The sequence below is a fragment of the Tursiops truncatus genome, chromosome 13 (genome assembly GCF_011762595.2).
Source record: "Tursiops truncatus isolate mTurTru1 chromosome 13, mTurTru1.mat.Y, whole genome shotgun sequence".
Taxonomy (NCBI): Eukaryota; Metazoa; Chordata; class Mammalia; order Artiodactyla; family Delphinidae; genus Tursiops; species Tursiops truncatus.
In genome coordinates, this window is record NC_047046.1 from 19,170,544 (window position 1) to 19,192,025 (window position 21,482).

General features: G+C 40.6%; 1 protein-coding gene across 4 annotated transcripts in view; it reads left to right on the forward strand.

Moving 5' to 3' along the window:
- The window catches only part of GRK3 (G protein-coupled receptor kinase 3), a 122,269-nt gene that overhangs the window by 61,024 nt on the left and 39,763 nt on the right, over positions 1–21,482 (forward strand). For all 4 annotated transcript variants that reach the window (XM_033837104.2, XM_073790258.1, XM_073790257.1 and 1 more), the window contains 6 exons: positions 3,953–4,054; positions 5,734–5,808; positions 11,007–11,068; positions 16,223–16,274; positions 18,397–18,488; positions 20,891–20,990. In XM_033837104.2, coding sequence (XP_033692995.1) covers positions 3,953–4,054; positions 5,734–5,808; positions 11,007–11,068; positions 16,223–16,274; positions 18,397–18,488; positions 20,891–20,990 — 483 coding nt within the window. The remainder of the gene's footprint in view (positions 1–3,952; positions 4,055–5,733; positions 5,809–11,006; positions 11,069–16,222; positions 16,275–18,396; positions 18,489–20,890; positions 20,991–21,482) is intronic.

Consider the following 21,482-nt stretch of genomic DNA (forward strand, 5'->3'; position numbering starts at 1 on the left):
CTGTCATTATGGGGTCCACCAGAGATTTTGAGAGGTTTGTACGTAAAATTTTGGAGCTCTGCTCTGGCTGTTCATTTTCAGGAATATCCTCTCTTACCTTCCAGCTTCTGTTTGATGCCCCTTTTCCATTATCTCTGTACTTTTGGTCACTCTCCGGTGGTCCAGTGCAGTTAGGTTTTTTGTATGTCCAGAATTGTTGTTAGAGTTTAGTTCACTATTACCTGAAGGAGGACCCTGGTTTGTGATAATTTTGAATATGAAGCCAACATGACTGGTTGATGAATTGGATGTAGGGGGTGGTGGGGACAGGGGTGTGAGCAAGAGAGCAGAATCAATGATGATTATTCCATTTTTTTGGCTTAAGCAGCTGGGGGATGGTTTTATCATTTCTGTGATAAAGAAGACTAGGGGAAGAGCATGATTGGCTAGGGGAGAGAGGATGTGGAAATGTCCGGTAGGTGATTAAATATTTAGACGCTGGAGCTCTGGGTGAGAAGTGAGTCCTGGAGATCCAGTCTTAGTCATTGGAATATAATTGGTGTTTGAAACTATGGGACTGAATAGCTTCACCTAAGGAGAATATGTAGTGGATGAAAAAGGGGTGCCCCAGTACTGTGCCTGAGGCACTCCAGTATTTAGGAGTATAGCCGAGGAGGAAGAATTACCAAAGGAAACTGAAGAAAAGGAGCCAGTGTGGCGAACCCCTGGACAGTGTAGATCCCAGAAGTCAGAGAAGAAAGCCTTCAAGGAGGCAGGAGGGGACCACGGAGCTGAATGCTGCTGGGATGTCAGGAAGCTAAGGGCAAAAAGAGAGATCCTTGATTGGTCAAGGCAGAGGCCCTTAGTGACTTTACTAGACCGTCTCATGGGAATGGTAGTGGGAAAAACGGGAGGCAGGAAAGTGGGGACCATGACAGCTGTGGACCCAAAGGGCTTGCTCTTAGGGTTCTGTGTATTTAGGCTACATGTTCAGCTGTGAGCTTTGTAACGACCAAAGCAGAAAGGGAGGACTACACGGTTAGTGAATGTTCATCATTGATGGCGAAGCTTCTGTTCTGCTGTAGTAGAGACTTTTCACCTTGAACTTGGGCCTCTGCCTGCTCAGGTTCCCTGGACAACCTGACTGCCAGGATTAGGGGTGGCATTTGCTCTGCACATCAGGACATCCTGTCTAGAGCCAATTGATACTTGACTGCATGTTCTTTAATTAGTGGTCTTAACTGATAATAGAAAGTGAATTACAGCCAGGGATGCTTGAGGCTGTTTCTTTGCCTACTAAGAATTAACCTTTTCTGTTGTTCAAGTTGGAGTTTATGAGATACGAGGCACTTACTAAAGCCAGAATTGTGGTTCAGAGCATCATTTGTGCAAGAAACCGGAATTTTCTGTATTGTCAGATTATTACAGTTCATAGAAAACTCCCATAGAATCAGCGTTTGCTTAACCAGGTGTCAGCTTGCTTTATAGTTCCCCAGAACATAGACTTAGGTTTCATTACACTTGTTTTCAAGGATAACGATTCCATGAAGGTTTAGTTTTCCTAGAGTTTGTGTGTTTAGGCAGAAACGTTTGCCTTTGGTTCACTAACAGTCCACCTGTTCTATCCTGGCATTGTGGCATTAATTTCTGGACCTTACTAAAACAAAACATCAAAAGAAATCTACCAAACTAGAGTCCTTGGTTTATTTTCTGACTCTGCCTCGGATTTGTGTGTCTGGCTTCTGTTTCCTTGCACCTACCATACTTGCATCTGGCATGGTATTTGAACCTTCAGACATGTTCTCCTGAATTAACCTTGGATGATTAAGCCCAGATCCTTTGGTTATGCCAACATTGCTGAATTGCTTCTTCATTAAAAAAGTGTTTTCCTTCTGGAGAAAAATATAATTTGAAAAGATACATGCACCCCAGTATTCATGGCAGCACTGTTTACAATAGCCAAGACATGGAAGCAACCTAAATGTCCATCGACAGGTGAATGGATTAAGAAGATGTGGTGTGTGTGTGTGTGTGTGTGTGTGTGTGTGTGTGTGTATGTGTGTATATATATACACACATACACACACACACACACACACACACACACACACAATGGAATATTGCTCAGTCATACAAAAGAATGAAATAATGCCATTTGCAGCAACATGGGTGGACCTAGAGATTATCATAGTAAGTGAAGTAAGCCAGACAAAGACAAATATATGATATCACTTATATGTGGAATCTAAAGAAATGATACAAATGAGCTTATTTACAAAACAGAAATAGACTCACAGACATAGAAAACAAACTTATGGTTACCAAAGGATGGGGTGGGGGAGGGATCAATTAGCAGTTTGGGGTTAAAATATACACACTACTCTATATAAAACAAATAACCAACAAGGACCTACTGTATTAGCACAGGGAACTATATTCAATATCTTATAATAACCTATAGTGGAAGAGAATGTAAAAAAAGAATATATGTGTGTGTTTGTGTGTGTGTGTGTGTGTGTGTGTCTATATATATATATATATATATATAACTGAATCACTTTGCTGTATACCTGAAACTAACATAACATTGTAAATCAACTATATTTCTATAAAAATTTTTAAAAAATAAAAAAATTTTTTAAAAGTGTTTTCCTCTTGGATGGGGTATCAACCTACCCCAGTCCTCGTGCCTTTTTGTTAAATTTTAGTGTCTGTTCCAAGAAGACTCCAGCCCAGGCAGTTACAGACTTGTGAATTTCAGCCATCTCACTGATGATATTTAAGGGCAATTAAGATGATCCCAGAATTTTTCTCAGTGTGTGAACCAGTTAGCCTTCGTATAGGACGTCAGCATTGTACATATTCCTCTCCCTGCCGACCGTGCCCTTTCATTATCAGAAATTTTCATAGGATTTACTGGTTTTGATTTCAAAACTGTTAGACTGTACAGTAAAAAAGGTAACTTTTATTTCTATTCAGTTTATACTCTCTCCCATAGGAGTAATCAGCCCCACTTTTTGTCATAGCAGAATAGAGAGCACTCAGATATCATGAAAGTCAGTATTACAACTGTCTCCTTGGTGGGAGCATTTGTTTTTCCAAAAATAAGTTATATGTAGTTATTAGTCATTATATTGAAAATCTTTGCTACAGTCTTCCTACCAGCTCCATATTTCATTTGTGTTTTCATTCTCTTCTTGTCTTTTAGATTAAATGTATTTCTGTAAATAAATAAAAATACTTCTCTGATCTGAGAACTTCTGTTTTGAGGTTGGAGTAATAGGGACCATGTCCTCATAAAGCAAATATTTCCAAAGCTCATTTTATTATTTGGTCTATCTTGACACCCGTCAGGTTACCTCCCTTAAGTTATTGGCAAAACATACAATTTGAAGGAACCTTTCTGTTAATACTTTTAGAGTGCAGAGAAGGTTCCAGTGTGAAAAACCAATGCTTTTATCTATGGTTAATGCATTTCCAAAATATTTAGTTGATTTCTAAACATCTCTTTGCAGGAATCCTAGCAATTTATTATTATTTTTTCCTCCTGAATTTTGTAACACTGTAGTTGAGTGAGAACGAGCCCCGTCATAACTCTTAGAACTGGATTACAGACAAATTTAAATTATTTGTGGTTGGGAAAGGAGACTTGGCAAGGATGAATGGTCCATGGCTGGTGCATCGTTAAGATAATTGTAACCATGGCAGTATTTGTTTCTTAATATTGTGTTTCTAAATTTAAGCGACAAGGTTCATCGTAGGAAAAAATCCATTCGTATGTTCCAAGTTGAATTTAAATTATTCCAACTTCATTATTACAACATTAGAAGTAGTTGTTTCTGGTGGAATGGCCGATTCAAGTAATTTGCTTGATGTCATGTGGAAGTGGTTTCTGCCAAGACTAGTAATATCCTTCGATAAAGTAAGTTTCTAGGAAGACAATACCTAACAGTGGTAACTTTTAACCATCCAGATAAAAGAATATGAAAAGCTTGAGAATGAGGAAGATCGCGTTTGTAGAAGTCGACAGATTTATGATACTTACATCATGAAGGAGCTGCTTTCTTGTTCACATGTAAGTATCTTTTTGTTTTTTTACTTTAATATGGGTAAATATGAGACAGCCTTCAAACATTTCCAGAATGAAAGTTAAAGTAGGAGGAAGAGGTTTAAAAATTACATGATATTCATCCAGGATGGAACCCATTTCTTCTGTTTTTGTCATTTGTTTCCTGGTAATACCGATCCAGTATCTGTTGTTCCATATGCTCTTGGTATGTTTCCAAAAGTGGATACTTTCACTGCAAACATTGATAAAATGGCTAATGCAGATCAACAGAAGAAAAAGCCAACCTCAATTCTAGACTTTCTAAAGGAAATTAAGCTTTATTGTTTTTCATTTAGCTCTCCTTTAACAGTTAGGCTAATCATATATTGATCAATAAAAATCTTAAATGCTTTCTTTGAATTAATAAGGAGGATTGTAATTATTGTGTTAATGTAGTTCATTAATAGTTGAATGATGGTTGAAACCATTTTTTTTCCTTGTATTGATAAATCAGAGAAACAGTCTAATTCAGTCATTAGGATAAACTGGGTTCCTAGGAAATTATTCCACCAGGAGTGAGTGGAATAATTAATAATGAAAATTTACCATGTAATCTCTCTACATGAAGACTGTTTTCCAAAGGAGTATCCTAAGAGCCCTGGGTTGCTGTGTCCAATGCAGTAGCCACTAGCCACATGTGGGTATTTAAATTGTTTAAATTAATTAAAACGAAATGGAATTAAAAGTTTAATTCCTCATGAGCCACATTTCAAGCGCTCAATACCCACATGTGGCTGGTGGCTCCTGCGTCAGCCCAGGTTCACCACATTTCCAGCATTGCAGAGAGCCTGACTGGACAGCAGTGGTCATGACAATGATATATGTCCGTGCTTCTGTGTTTATTGTGTTGTCTACAGTGCTTACTGAACTTCTGAGCTAGAGTTAATCGTAATGCTCTGCCTTGCTACCTTGCTGGGGAATGGCTGAACCTTGGTAAATGCCAGGTGTTCACTGTGAATGCCTCTGTAAACGTAGTTTTCGTATAGGTCAACAATTTAGAGGGTTTTTAGCAGTGTGATATGCTTTTTAAGCTCTTCTTCTTGTGCATTGCTGCAGACGTAATTTGAAGTTTTGGGAGAGGACAGAGTGTGTAATTTTTGTCGGTGTGAGTTTCATTGTTTTAGAACCAATTCCTCTCCCCTGTGGTTACAGCAAGATTTTCCTTAACCTAGAGTCTTTTCAACACTGTGATTTAGCTTTGCAGTCCTGACGTTTAATTCTTAGGTATATTTTCATGCATTCACTTTCTCTCATATAATAGAAATTTTGCATTTTTAGGACCCCAGTATCAGCCAGTTGAGGGATGATGCATTTAATAAGGCGATAATACGATTCCTTACAGCTTTTTTTAGTCGAAGTCATCTTGATCTCCTGTGGAATTAGGTATGTCAGTTGGATGCCCCTGTTGCACAGCATCCTTCTCGACATGGTGTCTAAGAACTCTGGAAGCTCAGAGGAGCAGTCGTCTGTTTGGCTTGCCCGCAGACAACCAACAGATTTTTTAAAGAATGCGTGTTGATGGAATCCCTGTAGGTTACTGCTTAGTAATTTTTGTGTTAAATTTTATGTTTGATATTGTAAAACATACAGAGGTTTGCTCTGTTTTATATTTGTGGCAAAAACATTGTTTTCTTGATTTTTAAAAGCCATTCTCAAAGCAAGCTGTAGAACACGTGCAAAGTCATCTATCCAAGAAACAAGTGACATCAACTCTTTTTCAGGTAAGATTAAAGTGCTTTCCCAATAAATGTTTCTAATTTGCTTAACAATTGGATTGGGGCCATTCTTTGCATCTGTGAAAGTGCTGGGGGAGTTGACATATGAGGCTGTATTTCTTACGTGGAGGTGTATCTGGAAGAACTGAAGTTTAATGTTGTCTGTCTTCTCATTGAAATGTGTGCTGTTCTGCTGACATTCTTCGTGAAGGCTTTCCTGAAAAACGCCACTGGAGCGTTTCTATAAATCAATCAAGACAAGACATTGGAGGAAAAAGCCTTTTCCTGTTTGACATCCCAGGCACCTGTGAAGAGCGGGGACTTGACAAGATTTCCTTTCTAGTGGTACAGGTGTTGACCCCCACGGTGTTTATCCCCCAGATGAAATAGATCCATTTTCAAGAATCAAGAGGGAAGGTTTGAACGGCCTTGGTGTCGTGACTGAGGAACTGGACTTTGCCCTGGCTCCTCGTATCTTGAACACAACACAGTCATGCAGATTTAAATGACAAGCCTCAGAAAACTTGATCCACAACTGATGGGCCGATGTATTTGCTGATCTTCAGATGTAATGGTTTCTCCTCCCCAAAGCCTTTTCTCTCATCCTGTGGGTTTTCTATAGAGGTGGCAGCTTGCAAGGACACGGTCAAATTTTCAAGTGGATAATGTACTTTTCATGTTTCTGTGAGTCACAAGAAGTATGAAAGAATGCCATTCATTAATGTCATGATTTTCATAAATGAAAATAATTTATCCATTTCCTGGATTATTCAGTAATTTACAGAGAAGTTAAGTTGATTTTTACCTAGGTGCCTTATGATAGGTTTTATTTACATACAAAATGAATCTGATTATTTTATAGAGAAAATCTTGATTTGGCTCCGAGAACATTTGGGTACAGTAACAGACCGCGTGCTGCCTTGCTGCCAAAATAATTAGATGGACTTTTCTTAAAACGTAACACCCTTTATAGTCTAGTTGGTTATAAGCTTGGGCTCTGAAATTAAGTGCCCTGGATTTTGAGACCCTGGGCAAGCTACCATACCTCTCCTCCCTTCAGTTTTTCCCATCTGTGAAGCGGAAGTGAGAGCGGGCTCTCCCGCAAACGGGGGTCTTGAGGATTCAGTGCATGTGAGTTGCTTTGCACTAGGCCTGTCTGTTGCCATGCTCCACAAATGTCAGCTCTTACCAAACACTGTACATTCAAAAAGTGCAACGTGAACATCTGCCGTTTGTGGCCTTCATGATATTTTCATGTCAGAACTTCAGTTGTCTGACTTTGACGCTGTTCAGAGACAGTCTTGTAGTCAATTACATCTAACGTTGCTAAATTATACCTCACAGTGCGTGGATTTTACAACTCTGATGCTAGCTTCTCCTGCAGCATAAATAACATTTAAAAAGATAGTTCCAGATGAGATACAAAGACCACCAAAATTCTCTCTGTGCCTTCAAGGAACAGTCATTCAGGAGCTTCTCCAGTATCTTTCAAAACCACTCACTTTACTGATTTGTTCATAAGAAAATAATTAAATAACTTTCTGGTAAAATAGATACAGAATGGCTGGTATTCTTATTTCAAAGGTGAAGGAAGTAGTCCCTATAAAGTTGATTTAAATAAGAAGGTGTATTAGTGCAATTCAGTGTGACATGTACCATCAGAACATAGTGATCAAAGTATAGATAGAAGTTACATGTTTGGATGTCCTGTTTATAGAGGGACGTTAACCATAAAGTTAGTTGATATTCTTTGAGTTGGAATTTCTTTTTTTCCCCTTTCTGAGTTACAATTGACAAATAAAAATTGTATATAATTGTAGGTGTACAATGTGATGTTTTGATATACGTATTCGTTGTGAAGTGATTGTCATAATCAAACTAATTAACATATCCATCACCTCACCTAGTTACATTTGTGTGTGTGTGTTTGTGTGTATGTGTGGGGGTGAGAACACTTACGATCAACTCTGTTAGCAAATTTCAAGTGTACAATACAGTATTATTAACTGTAGTCCCCATGCTGTACATTAGCTCTCCAGGACTTATTTATCCTGCATAACTGAAACTTTGTACCCTTTGACCACCACCTCCCCATTTCCCCCACTTCCCAGCCCTTGGAAACCACCATTCTACTCTGCTTTTATGAGTCAGACTTTTTTTAGATTCCACGTGTGGACGAGATCATACCATATTTTGTCTTTCTGGGTCTGGCTTATTTCACTTACCATAATGTTCTCCAGATTCACCCATGGTGTCACAAATGGCAGGATTTCCTTCTTTTTAAAGACTGAATAGTATACCATTGTGTGTTTTTATATATATGTATGTATCCATACCACATTTTCTTTATCCATTCATCCATTGATAGACACTTAGTTTGTTTCTGTATCTTTACTGTTGTGAATAATGCCGCGGTGAACATGAGCGTGCAGATACCTCTTCAAGATACTGATTTCATTTCCTTTGGATATATACCAGAAGGGGGATTGCTGGATAATATGGTAGTTCTGTTTTTAATTTTTTGAGGAATCCTTATACTGTTTTCCATAATGGCTGCACCAATTTACATTCCCACCAACAGTGCACAAGGGCTCCCTCTACGTCCTTACCAACAACTTACCTCTTGACTTCCTGATAATAGCCATCCTAACAGATGTGAGGTGATATCTCATTGTGGCTTTGATTTGCATTTCCTTGATAATTAGTGTTGTTGAGCACCTTTTCATATGCCTGTTGGCCATTTGTCTGTCTTTCGAAAAATGTCTATTCAGGTCCTCAGCCCCCTTTTGAATGGGGTTATTTGGTTTTTGGCTATTGAGTCGAGTTCCTCGTATATTTTGAATATTAACCCCTTATCAGATATATGGTTTGCAAATACCTTCTTTCATTCTACAGGTTGCCTTTTCACTCTGGTAATTGTTTCCTTTGCTCTGCAGAAGCTTTTTAGTTTGATGCAATCCCACTTGTCTGTTTTTGCTTTTGTTGCCTGAATTTTTGATGTCACATCCAAAAAATCATCACCCAGGCAAATGTCAAGACGTTCTTTCCCTGTGTTTTCTTCTAGTGGTTGTACACTTTCAGGTCTTATATTTAAGTCCTTAATTCATCTTGAGTTGATTTTCGTATATGTATGAGATAAGGGTCCAGTCTCATTCTCCATTTATTGGAGAGACTATCCTTTCCGCATCGTGTGCTTGACACCCTTGTCAAAGGGTAGTTGACCATAAGTGTGTGGATTTATTTCTGGACTCTCTGTTCTGTCCCATTGGTCCATAATGTCTGTTTTTATGTCAGTACGATACTATTTTGATGACTGTAGGTTTATCATACATTTAGACATCAGGAAGTGTGATGCCTGAGTTGAAATTTCTTATTGAGGAGAAGAAGGTAGTAAAAAAAAAAATGCTCTGAAAGTAAATACAGAATACTTTTTATTCTTTTTGTTTGCAAAATTAACTTTAGAAATAAATAATTGCACAGGTACATTTGGTGGCAAGAGTCGGGAGGGGTCCTGGCTTACATTTAGGTTCCTAGAACATGCCAGGCCCTGTGCTTGGCTCTCAGCATTCTTAATCTTATTAAATTCTCACAGTGGCCTTGAAAATTAGATGTGACTCTCCCATTTTACAGATTAAGGGAACTGAGAATCAGGTGAGGTTGTTTGCTCATGACCCCACTGTTGAACTCTCGCTTTTGCACTGCTTACCCGACACATTTTGTAGTTCTTTGTGTTGAGAGTGGCAGTGTAGTATATCATATCCAGTCTTAAGAATCTCTGGTGAACTTTTATTTTATCAGCAAAAGTACAGGCTGTTTTATAAAATATGAAAAAATACTAACGTAACAGTTTTTGTAAATAGAAAATCTGTGATATACAAATTTAGACTTTTCGTATGTCTTCCAACACTTGATCTCTTTTGTCTTTTGAACCTCTTGAGACTTGTGGCCCTTGGTCTTTAGCATCTAGAAGAGTTCGCGAAGATTGCAATTATGTGTCATCATAGAAACACAGGACTTCAGAGGTGGAAAGGGCTTCAGAGAGAGAGTTCAGCTTCCCCTGTTACTAAGGAGGGAACAAAGTCCACCTGGTTTTAGTGACCAGTTCCGGTGTCCCGCCCAGGACAGCAGTAGCCCTGCCGGGGGGGTAGAGGTGGCTTAGCCCCGTGGCACGAAGTGAGGCTCCCAGGCGAGATGCAGTGGTCTCACTGCCTGTGTTGGTGACTGTGGCTTCTGCAGACTTCCTAGTTTGATCACTTGCCTTGGACGGTTCCTGATCTGGTCCTTCTTTTTTGCACATTTTCAGGATGATCTACGAAGACACAGAAAACATTAAATTTGCATCATTCAGTGAGTGTAGGGTATGAAGATATTTTCCAAAACTATCTAAGTGGCTCCAGGCTGAGCTGTGAAATGTTGGCATTTTGATATTTTTATAGTTCTTGATTTGAAGTCCATCCCATGGAAAATAAGTTTATGCAGTTTATTTGGTAATGTGTAAAGTGGCATGATATTGAAGTAGATTGTTCTCCACAGGGAAAGGGCACTGCACGTGTGAGCAAGGAGCCCTTGCCTTAATCCCTGCTTAGCCGTGAACTTGCTCAAAGACCTTGGGAATAGCTGATTAAAAAAAAATTTACTCCATGGGTCCCTTGGCTTTTCGTCTTTAAAAGTCAATATTAATGCTGATCATTTATGATAATCATAATTAATAGCAATCATATAATTAATAGTAATTTATAGGATGCACTACGTAACTTACAAGGCTCAGTACGCAATGAAAACCTGGGGGCCCTTGTTCAGAAATTATTAATTTCAGGATGACAACAGCAGGGCACCAAACCGAGCCCTGGGCTCTTCTGTGGGGCTGCATGGGTCACATGCCCATGAAGCTAATTCCAGCCATTTAAGATGTGTCTGTGACTTGCCAGGAGCCGTGCTAGGCAGGAGGGATGCAGTGGCACACAGGACAGACCTGTCCTTGCCTTCATGGAACATGCCATCGAGTGGTGTAGGTTACTACAAGTAAATAATCGTGACCATGAGTACACTGGTGAAAATTGGACAAGGCTGCGAAGGGCGAGTACAAGGTGCTGTGGGAGCACGTAATTTGGAGGCTCACCTCGTCTGAGTCTCATCCTTTTCTGTTTTTCACTTTATTATGTTCTTACTGATGCAGTGTGGAATTTCTTTTCCGTCCTTTCCAGCCATACATAGAAGAAATTTGTGAAAGTCTTCGAGGCAGCATTTTTCAAAAATTCATGGAAAGGTATGAAACTTTATGTATAAAATCTTTTTTTTTAATAGAGATATATTTGGCATGTAACATTATCTTAGTTATATATCATTGTATTTATACTGATAAGATCTTGTACTGTGTAGGTGTACCTCATTTTACCCAATAAGTGCTGTCCTTAAAATGTGTTAATTTATTCATTCAACGAGCATTTACTGACCATGTGCTATGTGCCAGGCTTTGCATTAGATTGTTTCCTCTGTACTTTATAATTTAGGATTTGTATATCTTAACAGCCCGTTGACCTTTAGTTCTTTAGCTTCCAAATGGTCCAAAATTTAAATAGACTAAGGAACCTCACAATTAAAAGTATTTTATTGGGACACCTTTGCTAATGCAAGCACGAGTCTATGTCTAATTCATTTGTTTATATGTTGAAATCATATCTTTCAAAGTGAGACAGGCCTTCTCTTGATTCTTTACGTAGTAGAATTTAAGTATTGGCAAATGTCTGTAGTCATATATATCATTAATGTACCCGATAAATATGTCCCTCTGGGTTACTCAAGCTATAGGGTATGTCTGTCCTATAAAATTCTGAAAATTTTCGGTAACGCCTATAAAAGTGTTCACATGCTTCTCAGGCACCTAAGAGTCAATCCTTCAGTATTTTGAGTGTGCCTCTGTGATGATGCACCTTTGGAATTGGACTTTCTAACACTGAATCTGCGTTCACACTGACTGTACTCTTCTCCATAAACTCGGCTGATTTCTAGACAGCTGTCGTGTGACCGTGCCTCATCGACGGAGCAGCCTGCAGCTGTTCAGTAGTTGCCCTTTAAGAGCAAATACTTCAGTGCAGTTGTGTTTTTTTCTCCACATGTTCATAGAACTAAAATAATTAAAATAAAATTTAAAAAGTTGTGTCATGATTCTACCAGAGTTCAAGAGATGATTTTATCTTGGAGTAGAGTCAATACTTCAGGAAATGAATCTGCATACAAATGATTACATTTTTCTGAGTAGGAGCAGAGGCTTTGCCAGAAAGCCGTGGAATCAAACTGAGGGGATAGGATGCCGGCCCAGGGGTGAGACTCAACCAAGTCCTGGGCCGTCTCCACTGCTGTTGGTTCTAAAATCTGACTTTTCCCAAACTCCTGGGTCAACCTCACTGTTATATGATCCTTGGTGGAGAGGGGAGAAATGGGGATGGTGATTAAAATCGGGGAAGAGGTCTTGTTAACTCCATTGTGTAACCACCAGGTAAACCTGCACAGTCATTTTCCCCCACTGAGTTAACCATTCACTGTGGTTTTTTTTTTTTAGTTTTATTGAAGTATAGTTGATTTACAATGTTAATTTCTGCTGTACAGCAAAGTGATTCAATTATATATGTATATATGTACACACACACACATTCATTTTCATATTCTTTTCCATTATGGTTTATCCCAGGATATTGAATATAGTTCCCTGTGCTATATAGTAGGACCTTGTTATTTATCAATTCTCTATGTAAAAGTTTACATCTGTTAAACCCAGACTCCTAATCCATCCCTCTCCCAGCCTCCTCCCCCTAACCATTCACTCTTATCACCACAGGAAATACAAGTGAAGCTCTTTGCATTTTAGGCAAGCATGCACATTGGATTTTCTGAAACTGTTACCATTTTATATAAATGAATTATTTTTAAAGTCAGTTCTTTTATATATATATATATATTTGGTTCTTTTTATGTTAATACATTATCAAATTAACAGTAAAAGAATCCATTGTCAGGCCAAGAGTTCAGAGTTCGGGTTTTTTTGTTGTTAATTAATTTATTTATTATTTATTTTTGCCTGCGTTGGGTTTTCGTTGCTGTGCGCGGGCTTTCTCTAGTTGCGGTGAGCGGGGGCTACTCTTCATTGTGGTGCACGGGCTTCTCATTGCGGTGGCTTCTTGTTGCGGAGCACGGGCTCTAGGCACATGGGCTTCAGTAGTTGTGGCATGTGGGCTCAGTAGTTGTGGCTCGCGGGCTCTAGAGCGCAGCCTCAGTAATTGTGGCGCACGGGCTTAGTTGCTCCATGGCATGTGGGGTCGTCCCAGACCAGGGCTCGAACCCATGTCCCCTGCATTGGCAGGCGGATTCTTAACCACTGCACTACCAGGGAAGTCCAGAGTTTGGGTTTTGAAAAGCACAGGCACTCCATAAATAGACCCTTGTAGACTTCAGCATCGTCAGGACTGGCCGTGTTCTCTGAGGGCCTCACGGTTCAGGCGATTTTTCTTGGTGGCCACACTGCAGTTTCATAGTAGAGAAGTAAAGAGGAAGTCTTCATGTAGAGAACAGGCTTATGGTTGCCAAGGGGGAGGCAGGGTGGGGCAGGGGTTGGACTGGGAGTTTGGGGTTAGCAGATGCAAACTAGTATATAGAGAATGGATAAACAACAAGGTCCTACTGTATAGCAGGAAACTAGATAAACCATAATGAATAATGAACTAGATAAACCATAATGAATATATAATGAATATATATCACATGTATCCTGTGGTAAACCATAATGAAAAAGAATATATATGTGTATAACTGAATCACTTTGCTGTTCAGAAATTAACACGTTGTAAATCAATTATACTTCGATTAAATTAAAAAAAAAAAGAAGATGTCTTTAGCAGTGCTGAGCCTGCCTCTCCACCTTCTCCTGAGGCCCAGCAGGGACACGGGGTTAAGTTCCCAGTGGGGCTGAATCCCGGAGTGAGGCTTTCCCTCTTCTGGATGAGGCTGGTGAGCCTCGCTTCAGCAGTGAACATCAGATTGCTCAGTAATCTAAAGCCCACGTCAGGGGTTAGAGCTAAAAACGCTCGTTCTGCTCACCCTCGCCGCGCCCCAGTCGTCTTTGTATCTTTCACCCCTGCTCTTCCCTCCGAGGCGGTGGTTAAGTCACCTGCAAGGGCTCTGGCTCTGAAGCCCTGTGCTGCCCAGGCTCTGCCCTATTCTCAGCCCCGGTTCCTCCTCCCCACCCAGAAGTGCCCATTCTAGTGACTAGATATTGCCTAGGAATGGAGCTCAAGGAACCCCGTGGGCACACGACAGCCAGGACACCCAGCAGCCATCTATACTTCCTAAAGAAGAACTTGCTGTCGTATTTCATGGGCAAAATATCTGTGCTTTTTTTTTTTTTTAAATTTAATTTATTTATTTGACTGTGTTGGGTCTTCGTTTCTGTGCAAGGGCTTTCTGTAGTTGCGGCGAGCAGGGGCCACCCTTCATCGCGGTGCGCGGGCCTCTCACTGCTGCGGCCTCTCTTGTTGCGGAGCACAGGCTCCAGACGCGCAGGCTCAGTAGTTGTGGCTCACGGGCCCAGTTGCTCCGCGGCATGTGGGATCCTCCCAGACCAGGGCTCAAACCCGTGTCTCCTGCATTGGCAGGCAGATTCTCAACCACTGCGCCACCAGGGAAGCCCTGTGCTTATTTTTTGATGGAGTGTGTGTCCTTTTGGCACAGGGTATGGGTTGGGAGTTGATTCTCCTCGACTCTTCTCTTGGCCAGCAGGGCCACTTCTCTCTCCCTGGTTGTTTACCCTCCCCAGCTAGTTTGCAAGTTCATAAAATGTGACAGATCACACCCCCCCACACCCCCACCTCCGTTGCCATCTCTGAACTCCAGAATCCATAAGAAGGCAGGGTGTGAGCTAGCCTCACACACCAAGTGATTTCAAAGTCATGGATTTATTCACCCCAGTGTGGTTTCACCTTTTGCACTCACCATGCTTTAAAAAAAAAACTCTTTGAAATAACTCTCAGAAACTCAAAATTTATTTTACTGACCTCATAGAGATGTTAGGAGGATCAGTGAAACACTCTTTAAAAGTCATTTCAGAGTCACTGAAAAAAGATGCTGTGTAATTACAAGAGTTCTTCTGCTTTGAATTCTTAATTTGATTATTAGCCTCAGAAATATTTTTAAAAGATCCTTAGAAGGCATATTAGATGAAACCCCCAGGGACCTGGGATATTTGGATGCCTTAAGGCATCGTATTATAGTGCTGATAGTACCTGTAACTTGCACTTCATAAGAACTCCCTCCCTCTCTTCCTACCTTTCTCTCTCCTTCCCTTTCTTCCTTTTTTAATTCATTCATTCCTTCATAGAACCCTGAATACCGTTCCTATGTAAGGAATCATGCCAGGGGCTAGATGAAGTCCAACAATCACCAGAAATGTTCTTTGCTTTTAAGGAATATTCAATCCAGAATGCATTTCTTCTGAAAAAAAAATTAAAAGCAAACATTTTATAGATATGTTGCTCATTAATAAAAAATAATCCCAATCATGCCTTTATTAATGGGATAGATATGTTTCTTACTTCATGGATGAAAAAAACACTCCTCCAGCAGTTGAGTAAACTGGGCGCTTATCAATGCAGTATGACTTCCATCTTGCGATTCTCGTCTAAGGGTTTCTCTCCTGCACTGTTTGCATCTTTGTGAGGCAGACATTGGTTTGGGTTCAAATCCGGCTCCACCCATTCTCTCTCTGTGTGACCTTGGGCAAGCTCAGGTGGTCTTGGCTGTAAGTTGGGGCATCATGACGGTACCTGATCACGGAGTCGTTGAAGGAGTAGATGAACAGGGCCTGGGACATGATAAGCACTATTTAGGTATTATATTTGCTACCCCTCTAATTATTTGTAAACAGCCATTATTTTGTCATTGAGAGCTGCACTGTCCAGTATGGTAGCCACTGACCACGTGTAGCTGTGGAACTCTTGAAATATGATTAGTCTGAATTAAGATGGGCAAACACCCACCAGATTTCAAAGACTTCATAGAAAAGCAAGAATGTAGACTATCTCATTAAAATTGTATATTGATTTGATTTTGTGTTGCAATGATAATTTTTTGATATATTGGTTTAAATAAAATATATTATTAAAATTAGATTACGTACGCAGCTTCTGTTACCCGTCTATTGGACAGTGCTGACTCAGATAAAGATGTTACCACAGCATAACGACAATTAAAGGAGAAGCACAAAGTCTTCGATTTGAATCATAAAATAAGGCCTTAAATACCAGGTGAATCCTCTGTGAGAAAATGTTTAGGAAAACTTACTCCGTTTGAGAAGCAACACAAGCAGTACAATTCTAGTTTCTCAGTTAACTCGATATTTAACTTTTCAGTAATTCCTTACGTTCTTTTTCAGTGACAAGTTCACTCGATTTTGTCAGTGGAAAAACGTGGAATTAAATATCCATGTGAGTATCATCTCTGCCTTTCTTTTTTTAAATAAAAATTTCCCCTGGCTCAGCTTCGTGAGAAAATAGTTTATTCGGCAGCGTACTCCCCAGGGTAACACTCTGCCCAAACAGATGTCGTGCTTATGGCTTTAGGCATGAAAACTCCATCCTCCTATACCCAATTGTAAACACTTTGAATTTTAATTCTCTTTTCTCATATTCATGTACGAATGTGTTTATTTATTTAAGAATGGTTATTTTAAGCGGTAATTGACCTTTTAACAGAACTAGTTGTAAAAATACAAGTCTTCTGCATAATGTAATTCCCATATGCCCGTGCCTTATGCCATCTTGGTAAAGTTCCTTTTTTTATTCTTAGGCGCAATGATGTAATAAACAAGATGACATCTTTTACTAGACCACGGTTTCATCTTTTTTGTTATTTTGAGAATGATAAAAGCAGTCCTCAAAGACAGGCTACTTTCTGACATTAACCCCTTAGCATTGTATCTTCTGTTAGCTTCTCACTGTCAGTAATTCTAGGGCACGTTCTTTACTTCGCTTTTAGAGTGTGCATTTCTCTTCCCCTTTCCTTCGTGCTCTCCCTTCACATAGGTTTGCCATTGAGAAAAAGAAATAACTGGATTTTTTTTTTTTTAGTTTTTTACTTGAGCAGTACTATTGGAAGAAGTGGGGTCTGTTCTTCTTTTTTTAAAAAATTAATTAATTTATTTATTTATTTATTTTTGGCTGTGTTGGGTCTTTGTTTCTGTGCGAGGGCTTTCTCCAGTTGCGGCAAGCGGGGGCCACTCTTCATCGCGGTGCGCGGGCCTCTCACTATCGCGGCCTCTCCCGTTGCGGAGCACAGGCTCCAGACGCGCAGGCTCAGTAGTTGTGGCTCATGGGCTTAGTTGCTCCACGGCATGTGGGATCTTCCCAGACCAGGGCTCGAACCCATGTCCCTTGCATTGGCAGGCAGATTCCCAACACTGCGCCACCAGGAAAGCCCCTTCTTCTTTTAAACCTCCCCTCTCCACCCCATTTCCTGGCAGGATTGAGAAGCAAGAGGCAGTGACACATTTTTAAAAATAATCCCTTATTGGGACTTCCCTGGCGGTCCAGCGGTTAGGACTCCATGCTTCCACTGCAGGGAGCACGGGTTCGATCCCTGGTCTGTTGCTGTGGCATGCCGCAGCACGGCCAAAAAAAAAATCCCTTACATCTGCTGTGGATCTTCCTTGTGCTTGAGTTCCTTTAGCAGACGTGGTATCCTCATGTCTTCATGTCCTCATGTCCTCTGAGCACCAAACATGAAGCTAGTGGGCCAGATGCCCCTCCCTGGCTGCAGACATGATATTTGAAGGGTTGTCTGGGGAAACCCTTCAAGCATCTGACCCTTCATTTGCCAGGATACATAAACTAGTAGGTATTTGCTGTTATCTGATGGCCTCTTACCACGAACATAGGGCTATCTATCTGCCTTTGTACTGTCTAATGCCATGAAAACTGCTTAGGAAGCAGGGCATTGCTGGGATGATACTGACAAAGTGCTTATGAATAAAGCCTCTTCATAGAGTTACTCACACTCGGTCTGGCTTCATGCTCACACGCCCAGCATGAGTCCTCTCTACTCGCTGACGTTATTGATAAAACACTCACACGGCCAGCATCTGTTGGGCTTTCTGATCATATGGCCCACGGTTAGGAAAACATAGATGGCCTTGACGTGGGCCTATTTTTCTACCATTACGTTCCTGGCCTTGCTGAACTGTTCCCAACTTTAGACTTCAGAGTAGCTGATGTTGCTTAGTGTTTTGAGTGGAAATTTCACATTCACTTGTCTTCAAAGCGTACATCGTCCAATATAAGATTTATGAGATCGGAAAACCAATCTAACTCAGCTACCACTGTGTCATCTTCCCATTTGCCTCCGTGGTGTGCATTCTGTGCAGTTTGCATAGAAGGTGGTTCTAGAATGTCCTGCCACCTTGTGCTTCTCACCTCTCAGTTTGAGGGACCAGTCACAGAAAGGGCAGGTGTATCTGAATCGCTATTTTAATAACTGTATATGTTTTACATGAAAACAACAGCATAATTTTTATGCAGTTTTACGTTTCCATGTCGCATTTTGAATTCACAGTTGACCATGAATGATTTCAGCGTACATAGGATTATTGGACGAGGAGGATTCGGTGAAGTATATGGTTGCAGGAAAGCAGACACTGGAAAAATGTAAGCTTTCTAGGCTCGTATATTTTGCTGGGAATATTAAGAGAATTTTATGCTCGCATCAAAAGGAAACCCCTGTGTAGATTTATGGAAGCCCGTGATCTCACTCCTGCAGTAATTTGCCTCAGAAGGAAATAGGCTGTATTTTGTAAAGCATAGCAAACGAGATGATCTGGAACTGCTGCCTCTTAGGGCTAAATGGGAAGGTAACCAGAAGCCGTGTATCGGGAGCCTGCAGTGGTTCAGGCCGTGGGTGAAGAGCCAGGAATCCAGAGGTGGCCAAGAAGGGGTGTTATGTGTGGCCTCCCAGTCCGATCAGACTGCAAAGAATTCTCTGCTTTGCAGGGGAGAGACATTCTCTTCTGACCCACCTGTGATTTAGCATGTGCAGTTTGGGGTGATAGAAAAAATACCTTCCAGTTCTGTGCTGCACGGTGGGCTTTCTGATCCTAAATGATGCACTTTACTTGTCGTTCGTTACCTTTCACTAAATTTTAGTTTTACTTCATCGTAACTGCTTGTCGAGGTGTTGAGGATGCCCAGTCTGTCACGTGTTGTTGTCAGAAGTAAATAATATCCATTTGTCTCTTCATACACATTTACGGCTTCGCCCGGCTCTCGGAAACCGCCAGGGCGTGGTAAATAGTCTTCTATTTTATAGGTTAAGGGTAGACGCTTCTCAGGAGTCACACAGCTAGGAAGTGGCCAAGCTCAGCTCCCATGAATCCTCGAGCACGTCCTTTGCAGCCTCCCGGCTGCCAGTGACAGTGACCTGCCACCTGCCCTTGGGGGCGGGGGGCCCTCAGCTTGCTTACTCTGAGGGGCTCAAGACCTGTGGGTGCCACCTTCTCCGTGGTCTGCAATCCAAAGGTCTTATTAAACATCATCACAGCAGGGTGGTGATAGAAGTAGTATGAGGCATTTTGAAAATTCTTTATCATAAAAAATATTTCAAGAACGCGTCACTTCATGTGTGCTCTGTTGGGCTTTGATCCCATAATTAAGCCAATATTTGATCCCATAATTAAGCCAATCAATGTCTCGCAAATGGATTTGTCATACAGAACTCCTGGAAGAGTGGATAAAAATAGCAAATTTGAACATCTATCTCTGTTTTGCTGTAGCTCATAACATTATAAGTTGTAAGTAAGTTAGGAATAAGTGGATTTTGTGTGTCCTACCACAGCCAGACAACTGGTATACCTGGGTGTCGTGAAATAGTGTATCAGTGGGAGTTTAGTCATGCATGCAGAATTCTCAAGTCCCCAAAACCCTTGTAAAAATTTCCTTTCAGCTTTCCCTTGTCCTGCTGAAAAAGCATCTGCTTCCTTTTTTCTTTTTTTTTTTTTTTTTTTTGCGGTACGCGGGCCTCTCACTGTCGCGGCCTCTCCCGTTGCGGAGCACAGGCTCCAGACGCGCAGGCTCAGCGGCCATGGCTCACAGGCCCAGCTGCTCCGCGGCATGTGGGATCTTCCCGGACCGGGGCACGAACCCGTGTCCCCTGCATCGGCAGGCGGACTCTCAACCACTGCGCCACCAGCACCAGGGAAGCCCAGCATCTGCTTTCTTTAACCTGTGATTACAGAGTGTGCTGAGTAACATGTCTGTATTTCCTTAATGTGAGTTTGTTCCAAATCTTCAAAAATCTTAAGCTGTCAGCGGTTTCTTCTCAACTAACTTGAATATAAATTGAATGTAAAAATCTTACTGATTCTTTTTATTATTTGAAATATGATAACTTAAGTATAGATTTAAAACAAATCAGTAAAGTGCCACTTTAGGACACGGAGTTTTGGATGCACGCTTTCCCTTCCCATTTGGTCAGTCATCAACAGTTTAGAGTCTTACACTCTACGAGCTTATTAAATCTTGACCAGTGCTGAATTCACAATTCCTAAATGCTAAATATGACACGTACAGCACCTCCACAAAACACACACACACACACACACACACGGTGGTACTAGGCAGCGGCAATACATACAAAATTTATTTCCCTGAATTTTATATCCATCTACTTTATGCTCTTATTTAACTGAAACATCAATTCATATAATAATAGAAATACCTCGATTATTGCTTGATTTTTTAAAATAGCCTTTTTATTTTACAGTTATTTTAGGTTTACAGAAAAAGTGCAGAAATAGTACAGGATGTACTACCCGTGTACCCCATGCCCAGTATCCTCATCTTACTTAGTGTGGGACACTCGTCACAATGAACAAACAAATATGTTATTGACTGAAGTCTCCACTTGATTCAGATTTCCTTAGTTTCTTAGAAGCATTTTGCTTCTTTAAAACACTTAGCACCTCTTTAGAAACTTCCCCCGGTGTGATGCGTATCATTTAATCCGTTTAGATGTATTCTCAGTGCAGATTTTTCAATAATATTTATGTTTCTAGGTATGCGATGAAATGCTTGGATAAGAAGAGGATCAAGATGAAACAAGGAGAAACCTTAGCCTTAAATGAAAGGATCATGTTGTCCCTGGTGAGCACAGGAGTAAGTATTCAATTTTCAACACTCTTGGGTTGGTTTGTTTGTTTGTTTTTTGGTTTTTGTATCAGGACAATTTATTTAAAATACAGGCATTTTTTTTTTCTGGTGAATTAAGCGGCTAGCCAGTTCTTGGGGGGATTAGAATTTAGAGCAGGGAGCAGCAGCCTAAGTTAGTATAAAGAATAATTCAGGTATTACCTCTGTCTAATTTGGGAATTAGGAACGTACTAGCCACCATCGCTGTGCACACTGACAACCTGTCCCTTTAGTGAGTATTTATGACTTCCTTCTTTGTGGAATATGGTTGCAGAGATGGCAGAAAATAATCATATCAATGCCAAAAAAAATATCACTTGAATATAGTTAAGAATTGGCTGTGTGACTGAGAAAGACTAACCCAGAGAAGAAAAAGTAAGAGAAATGTAGCTCCCGTCCTTCACAAACTGATAGAGAGGAAGTGACTGGGCTTAGTCAAACCCCAGCTGTCCCTTCAGG